This window comes from Haemaphysalis longicornis, unplaced genomic scaffold (assembly GCF_048455015.1).
Source record: "Haemaphysalis longicornis isolate Haplotype H1 unplaced genomic scaffold, Haemaphysalis longicornis Haplotype H1 scaffold_7, whole genome shotgun sequence".
Classification (NCBI taxonomy): Eukaryota; Metazoa; Arthropoda; class Arachnida; order Ixodida; family Ixodidae; genus Haemaphysalis; species Haemaphysalis longicornis.
In genome coordinates, this window is record NW_027526422.1 from 158,692,717 (window position 1) to 158,701,538 (window position 8,822).

General features: G+C 50.8%; 1 protein-coding gene across 1 annotated transcript; it reads right to left on the reverse strand.

Annotated features, from left to right (window-relative positions):
- Positions 1-996: 996 nt before the first annotated feature.
- On the reverse strand, positions 997-8,481 carry LOC144146625 (sodium/iodide cotransporter-like). The gene is made up of 3 exons (XM_077678562.1): positions 8,149-8,481; positions 4,728-4,799; positions 997-1,065 (listed from the first exon to the last, which is right to left on the reverse strand). The coding sequence occupies exons 1-3, from the start codon at positions 8,479-8,481 to the stop codon at positions 997-999; spliced, it is 474 nt and encodes a 157-aa protein (XP_077534688.1).
- Between the last annotated feature and the right edge of the window lie 341 nt (positions 8,482-8,822).

Sequence of the window (8,822 nt, forward strand, 5' to 3'; positions counted from 1 at the left end):
CGGTCGCAACAACTGGTTGGCAGCGGTCGGATGGCAACTTCGTAACACCTGGAGCCAGCGGTGCGAGATCCAACACCACGGACGTCAAGGCGACTTCGGACTTGGCAGAATTCACGGCGATCAAGGGTGAGTGCGGGAGTTTTCTTCACTGAGTTTTACCAGGCTTCTGAGGATAGCTGGTAGGGCGTGGGTTTTTGTCGCGTGGGGTATTCGCGCAGAACATTTTTGGATCAGTCAGAAAGCAGTACTCTAGAGAGGCCATGAATTTGAAGGCGTTGAAAAAACCGCAGTTGTTGGAGCTTGCAAAAGAGCTGCGCTTGGATGTTACGGACGCGCTGAGAAAGCCAGAGCTGATACAGGCTATATTCGATGTTGGGGCTGACGATGAGGAGCTGTCGGAATGCATTGAGCTGATCAATGGCAGAGAGACCGCGAAACGTCAGGCCGCAGAGGCAGAGGCTGAGCGCCAGCGTGAGGAGCTCGAGAGGCAGAAACAAGAGCAGGAACGTGAGGAAAGAAAATGACAGCACGAGGGAAAGATGTGAAGGTACGACCTCGAGCTCGAGCGCCTCGAACGGGAAAGAAAGGAGGTCGAGGGAGAGAGACTCGAACGGGAGAACAAGAAAATAGAGCATGAGATTCAACTCAAGCAGGAAGAAGTGGAGTCTGAGTTAGAATTGTCGCTCGAAAAAGACCTCGTTTGCATGGTGAGGGCAACGTAAGTCCACTGAGAGCGGAAACGTTTCTGTGTTGGTTTCGGAGATCTCGGCAAGGTGTTTAGATGATTCAAATTCGCAAGAGGCCTTGGGAACGGCTACCGGTCTGAACATGAACATTTTGCGAGATAGCGAGGTTTCGGTGGAGTGCGTAAACCGCGAGGCTACCGAAAGGCAAAACGAGTCCGCTGAAACGCGGGTTGTTTCTTCGGATGGCAGTTCAGAAGAGACCGACGGTGTGGCAAAGCCTGCAGTCGAGGCAGCGAGCGGTTTGCACGCTTCAGTTGGGAGTAATGATCTTGCCACTGAGCAAGCCGATTCCGTCCTGCCACCAGCTCAGGTCACCGACCTGAAGCAACGGTCAGCGGAGCTCGTTGAGATTCCGGTGACGTGGGCAACTGAGCCGTCTTTTGAGACAGGGCAGCCTTGTTGTAGTGTAGTTCTGGCAGTGAGGAAAGAGAACGGAAACACGCTTGGGTCTTCGCGTGCTGAGGCTGCCGCCGAATGCGCGAGGGACGACGGGGTAGTGAATGTTGGAAACTACAAGCACTACAAGGTGTCTAAAGAGCTCCTCGTGCCCTTGTCACTCCCAGCTGATGCTCGCGATGACAGGCCAACATCGGCTGAGCTAGTTGAGAATCCGGTGTCACCTGCGGCTGAGCCGAAGTCGGGAACCGACCAGCCTAGAGGGGAGAACGAAAACTTCGAAAACGTGTTCCGATGTTCACTTGCCGAACGCGTTCGGGAAAAAGGCGAGCAACGAGGAGAGACGAAAAACTTCTGCGCGTACTTGCGGCGCGTGTTTCAGTGCGAGTACGCCAAAGAGGTAAAGCCGTGAGCTCGCTTTGCACCAAGGAAACGCTGCGTCAAAGAAGGAGTGCGCGCCTAACGTATGAACGGTGGAAAATCCCGCTCGCTTGTCCACGCGCTCGGCCTTTGTCGAAAACAACGGCCGGTGTCCTTTCATGCCGTCGCAGCAGTCGCTTTCAGAGAACGGCTGCACCTAAAGTGCGGTACAAATTGGGGAAAGCTCAGGGCAATGACGACAGCTCAAATCACAGCTCTCTGTGCGAGAAGTGGCCTGTAGACGCCTGACCTTCTCAATTTCATTGTTTTTCCTGAATCAGGTTTCGTCCTTTACGATTACATTTCTCTTTGTGTGGGACATTTCCAATCACGCGGATTGTCACCTTACAAGTTTGTGCATAAAATATAACTAGAGTAGTTAGTTATTCGCGTATTTTTTTTTCGCAACTAGAAGCCAGGTAGATCTTCAGTGCGGACTTGTCTTCGCACTTGCCGGCGAGGCGGTTGTGTCTTCCTGGGTTGTTCTGTTGCTTGCCTGACCAAGCCAGAGGCGTTCTTGGGGAGTCACTACTCGTCCAGTGACCGGCCCGGTGAAGCTCCAGCACGGTATCGTACAGCCCGGGCCTGCAGCCGAGTGTCTGCCGAGCACTTCATTTCGAAAGCATCCCTCTGGACGACGGTTGAAGACCCTTATCCATCAGGATCTCGTACCCCCGGCGAAGAAGCTGTTACGAATCAACCCGCCGCCGTACTTTCCCGGATCACTCCTCGGCTGTGTCGTGAAGCCACTGCGTGCGCCTTTCAGGCAGCCCCCCCCCCCCTGTCAGTGACTCGTGTTTGCATGCCCGGACAAGCCTGGGTCTCCGTTTGAAAACTTCAGCGGCTGCCGGCGAGGCTCGTCTCAACGCTCTTCAAAGACACACAGGCCCCGCGATCGCAGCGGAGTCCTCCTCCTTCCCCTCTCTCGGACTCAACGTGCGCCGATGCTATCGACTGCTCACGAACTCTGGAAGGAGTGTTTTGTGTGTCTGTGACGTTCGTGGGGTGTTGCCTCTTGGCGTTTTGACCGTTGCGCTCTTGGGTATAAACAGAGGCCCCGCAAGCGCTATAACCCCTTCCTGCTTGAGCCGCGAATCCACGCAGTCACTCTGCTCGAGTCCTGTACTGTTACCTCGCCCGTCGGGGCATTGTTCTTTGGCTACGGCTCACCTCTCGCTATGAAGTAAACAGTTACGTTAGCCTACGGCTTCTGGACTTCTTCACGGCTGCAACAGCGGCTGACCGCTCACTTCACCACGCTATCACACGTATGCCGGAGGCGACAGAGATCGGCTCGGCTCGGCCCTCCCGATCTCAACAACTGGTGTCAGCGCTGGGATGACACGGTTGCAACAGTCCAAGACAAATTGGAGGCCTGGAATGACTGTGTCAGAACATGACACAGACCGGACCTGAATCTGAAGACCTGGCCTGGACTTCGGAGAAAGCTCGGCCTTCCGAGTAAGGGTTACGCCGAAGCTTGAAGTTGCTGGATAATTTTTACTGGGATAATGAAATAAGCCCATGAATGTGCCAGGTCACGTTTAAATGTGCCGTGGTGTAGAGTAGCCTGGGCTGTTGTGCTATTGTAAGTTGTAAACTTGTTGATACCACCGAATCGGTTTTTGTAGTAGTTTTCAGTCCTTTGTCTAGTTCCCCCAGGTGTAAGAATGGGCTCTGTTGGAAGAGGCGCAATCGGTAAATGATCCTTCCAGAAATAAACACGCATGGAAGAGCGATTTCTTGACTGAATCTTATGATTCGTTGACAGAAGTGAACGGACTTCTCAGCTCTTCCCAACACCGATGAATAACACGCATAACAACATTGAACGAAAGAGCCCGTGCGGGCAGTAGTCATGTCACGCCCACCCAGCGGCGACATTGGATGCGGGGTCGCCGCGTACGGTTCTAGGGCTATCTATGTAGTTGCGTGGGACAACTTCAGCTCGAGGTGGCGGCGGCTCGAACATTGGTTTTGTGCGTCTCGGCGTTTTCGAACTGCGTGCGTAGTCGGTTCGCTAACCGCGCGAAACAAACGCCGGGTGGCGGCATCTTGCAGCGAAAAAATACTTAGCAGACGAACGTGAAAATTCCCAAAGCCACTCATATAACAAAAAGAGTGCATTTTATGCGCTAGAGGGCCCATGTAGACACTAACCTCAAAACAGGCGCTTATAGGAACACTAAATGATTCCTTCAAATGTTTCCATTTCATTATTTCATGCTTTTATGGTAACTAGCTTCGTAAGGACTCAAGAAAAAATGGGAATTTTACATAATGTTCTGGTCTCTACCCATGACCTTCAGTAAGACCTCAGCATCGCGCACATTACTTGTTTGCGTTAAGAGTAATGCTAAAATACGGTTCCTTTGCATTATCACCAACTTATTATTTTGTCGTGGATTTCCCGTTCATTGGGGCGGAAAAGAGTGCATTCATAAACAGCAGGTTGTTTCTCTCCTCCAATCCAACAAGTACATCACTTCTGCTTGTCTGGCTAACCATCCCTAAGGTGGTCCTGCATGCTCGAATTTATTCTTCTTTTAAACTTTTGCGGAAAAGTATGCTGTGGCTGCTTACCTTAGGTATTACAGTGGCATGCCTGTACAGACTTGCAACAACCTCATGTTGAAAGCCAGATGGAGGCGGCATTGTTTGCAATAACTTAAGTTGGGGATCCTAATAATATTGATCCCAATGGCCGCAAACGTATCGCTAAGAAGGTACAATTCAAATTCTTTGTCATGTCTTTGTGGCCAGGCTAACCTACCCGAGTTGCTTCCTTTATTCATGACTTCGGCAGTGTGGAATATGCTTGGTAGGGAACACTTTAAAGCTCTCACCTATTCTGCTACCCTCACCCATAATTATGATAGTCTGTTCAGCGCCTTGAAGCTCCTTTAGTAGTGCAGCTAAGCTACCCTCATTCAATAGGGTCCTAGTATTAAGAGCGGTAAGGTTGAAGTTTTAGTGGCAGCCCGCTGGAAACAAGGAATTCTTAGACCCCTATGCGTTAGCGCTTGCAGCATCGGCATGTTGTCCAGTATAGGTGTGGCGCTTGCCGAACAGAAGGGGCCAGCAGAAAAAAGGCCGCTTGGAAGACGAAGAGACAGAAGAAGGAGTTCCGAAGCGGCGAAGACGACAGCAGGACGGCACACTCACGGTGTAGGGGCGAGGTCCGTCACCGACGCTGCCTTCCATGTTATCCGTCGCGGCGTAGGCCCGACGACAGCCCTGGACACCGCCGGGAGAAGCCGGTGCCAGGTTCACGAGTGAGCGGTGTGCCGGTGACGCGGAGCGCGGGCAGCGAGGCCTCGTTGCGGGGCTAAGCTATCGCCTCCTGCCGCTAGTCATCGGCACCGCCACGTTCTTCGCCGTGGGACCACAACACGGGTTTGGAGCTCCTCGGCGCGCGGAGCTCAGCAGCCTCGCGGACAGACTGCCACCTCGCATCGACAGGCCCAAGCCACCGCCCCGTCGCTCCTTGACGCTACTGCACCGTGCCAGCTCCAGCGGACTGAAGTAGGCCAATGCCTAGCTAGTTCTCTCTGAGCGTTGTAAATAGTTTCTATACCTTTCTATACCTGCCCGTTTGGATTGTCTGTTGAATAGAATGCGTGTGTTTGTGTAGAAGCAGTGGCACGGCTGATTGATCTCCACGCGATCCTGCCCATTCCTTCATAACATTCAGGTATTCTACAACTGCTCGAGGCTGAGGGCCCTGAGATCTGCTTTCGGCTGATAATAAATCTTCGGCTGTGCACTACACAAGGGTGGACAGAGCCTTCTCTCCCTAGGAGGTGTTATTTGTGTCCCAGGAGCTTTTATGTATCGTCGCAGGTCTTTAGTATAGCGTTACTTATTCGGTCAAGTTACTTTATATGGAACCAGGCAGCCCTCCAAGCCAGGATCCGAGAATTCCTACGCCGAGAATGATACCCGCGCCGCTTATTAGAAAGCAGTGCATCCGAACCCTTCGACCCTTCCAAGAGCTAGTGGTCTAGTGGAGAGGACAGCTCTGCATTACTAAAGCTGCAATTACTGAGAGGAAAGGGATTTATAACTTTACGCTGACATCGAAGCCTCAATGTAATTCGAAGCCAATACTATAGGATACGTGTTTCAACTGTGTGAAATCAAGAAATGTTTTCAAACCCCGAGAAGCGAGATAAGGTCAATGTGGCGCATTAGTCCAGCAACGAGAAAAAGAGCGCAGGGCTAAAGAGAAATATAATTTATTTTTTAAGAGTTTAAACAGAAGGTGGCAACTACGGAAAACATTTTCTGTGATGAATTGAACGACACGGTAGATTTAAAGGCACTTCTCATACCATTGGGGCGTCCGCAAAATCGGGCGGCAATCTTAATGTTCGACGGATCTATTTCGGCCAAAGGAACTTGAATATCCTAAAAAGCGGGAAAGATTGCGATCTCACAACCTCGTTTTTGCTTTCACGTTCTTTGTTTTCACTTGGTATGAGGTCAAAGTTTCACTCTTATATGATGCGTTTGCGTTACAACAGACTACCACCGCTGTGATTTATAGAATCCGGATATGTTTCAATTTGCCGCGGGAAGGGCGCTATTACGAAAAAAACTTGTTACTTTCCAACGTCAAACGGTCTGCCACTGAACAGCTGGCGTTCATTTAAACGTACGACGCGCGATTTTTTTCACGCCGCTAAACCTGCGAGACTGCAAAAACGGGCGCTTCAAACAGAGGTCGACTTTATGGACATGCTTGGTCACAGCTTATCTTGGAAAGAACCGGAAGAATGGGGGGGTTCATCAGTGTAATTACTGCACTATCCTGTATCAGAGCGATATTATGGCATTAGGTAGGAAATGGAACGCCACGGAAAAATATAATATATCCGAGGTCCGATGGAACAAGGTGAATGACATGGCGCGTAGCGTAAGCGCATTTCTTCCAACATGACGGGGAACAGAGAAACAACACATGTATTGACGCCAATCATCTAATGATAAAATGGCGATGATCAGCAGATATTGGTGATTGTCGCCGGGTTTGTGAAGCAGACAAGTGCATAGAAGACGCCAAACTCCGTATGAATTCATTGGTCTTGAATTGGTGGCTAAATAAATTTAGAACTAAAACCAAGCAAAATTAGATACCCATGAAAAAGCAAGTGATGCGCATTATGACATCATTTCAGGCAGGTAGGATTTACGCCGATTCGACACGTGTTTCGACGTGTGCAAGAAGTAATTACAGCCGTTTATTTCAACGTGAAAGCTATCGGAAGGGCAGAGCAGTGAGTCGCCATAATGGGATGTGGTGCCGCTATCCACTCACTGTTACCACCAATCATGCTCTTCGCCTCCCTCTCTCACTCCTCTCTTGATGAATTGACCGGAGGTTTGTCCAGTGCAATCCAAACTTTCCGCCTTCGAAGCGATGGCGCGCTCATTTGGAGCAGCGCGAGTGGCAGTTCCTGTTCTTTTTGGGCTTTCTTTCATATCGCACGAGCCAGCGCCTTACTGCGTTGTTTGGAACGCGTCTTTTTAGGCCGCCACTTTTTTCGCTTACTATTGTCAAAACCATCCCCTCGGGCGTTCCTAACTAAAAGGACGCGGGGCTGCCATTCATATACACAGGTTTTGCTTCATATGCACCTGCAGTTTTCTTTGTTCTAAACAACGAGAGATGCATGACAACCGCCAGCGGTTCAAGAGTTTCGAACGGCTGACTGGATAAACCGCTTGCTTTTCGGAGCCTCTGGGCCCGATAAGCTGTACGCCGCGGGGATCTACTTGGGTCCGTTGTCTCGCTGGGCCGCGTGATTCCGGCAGTCACTATACGTTGGGACCACGATGAGCTACGACGACAAAGCGAGCCACCAAAGTGCACTGCACTTAAAATGCCACGCTCACCCTGCGCGAGAAAGGTGTCAATATAATCATTGACCAAGGTAAAAAAAAAAAAAAACTCCCACCTCCCCTCGCGGGAACCCCTGCGCAGGAATCCCACGCCTTAGCGCCCGACGGAGAGGAAACCGCGGAAGAGAGAGACTAGTGCACATGCGCCGGCCCCAGCGCGTCTGCCGCGGCTATGACGCAACACAATCCAGCACAATCCACTTTAATCCAATTCAATCCAAATCCAATCCAATCCAATCCAAGCCAAGCCAAGCCAATCCAATTGAATCCAATCCAATGCCCCTCGCGAGAGAGTGTCGCTATCGGAGAGGAGAGGGGGTGAGCGGCGGAGAGCGCAGCTGGCGCGGCGAGGAGAAGGGGGGAGGGGCGGACAACGCCGCCGCCGCCGCCGCCGACGACGACGACGACGCCGGAGGGACAAGGCGAGTGAATCAGATGCTCTGCATCTAAAAGTCGGCAAAACGGAAGTGCATGGTAAGGCAGGTAACAAACCACTTCCGCCACTTTTTGCAGTAACAGTTTCATATCAACCTCTTTGAATGTTTGCAGTACTCTATTGGGTAAAATACCGCCATAGGGCTGGTGTTTTAATCTGCTCCGCTGACCAATAGAATTCGTAGAAAAGAGATTAGGGGGCACAGTCACTGAAGAAAAACTGTGAGAGAAGGAAAGGTGGTCTTACTTGAAAAATAGACGTGATCTTGAGCTTGTACAGAACTGGAACCACAAGGACGACGGCTATTGGAATGTACAGTAGGTTCGATACAACAATCCAGCCCGTGTGAAAGCCGTAGGCGTACAGGTGTGCTGGGTACCCGATCACGCCTGTCGCCGACGCTACGCTGGCTAGGATGGACATTCCAAGGGGAAGCGTCTTGAGGGACTTACTACCTAGGAAGATTTCATCCGTGACGGACAGGGGCTGAGCCTTTCTTATCACTGAGAAGTACAAGCCAATGAAAAGGCTGGCCCCAGTGAACAGCAAGAAAGCGGCATAGTCGGCGACTAGAGCCATTTTTGAGCCTTTCCCCGCTTTGAAGAGGGTGACGTATTCCCTGTAGTCTTTGTCACTGACTAGAGTGCACGCTGCATTACACTACACTCAACTTCTAGCGATAAAACAATGAAATGGGTTGGCACGCGACGTATTTCAGATAGCTAGATCTCGAAAAAAAAATAAAAATTGCTTGTCTGTCGAAAAGCGCACATGTCGAAATTTCAAAGCTGCTGCTTCATAACTTGTAGCGGAAAAAGACAAAAAAAAAGCCTTTGTTTCCTGCTTGTTTCGCCCGTCAGTTGTTCCATGCAGCACAAAGCAGAGAGTTCGTTGTCGCATAATGTGCGCCCACGTCAAGC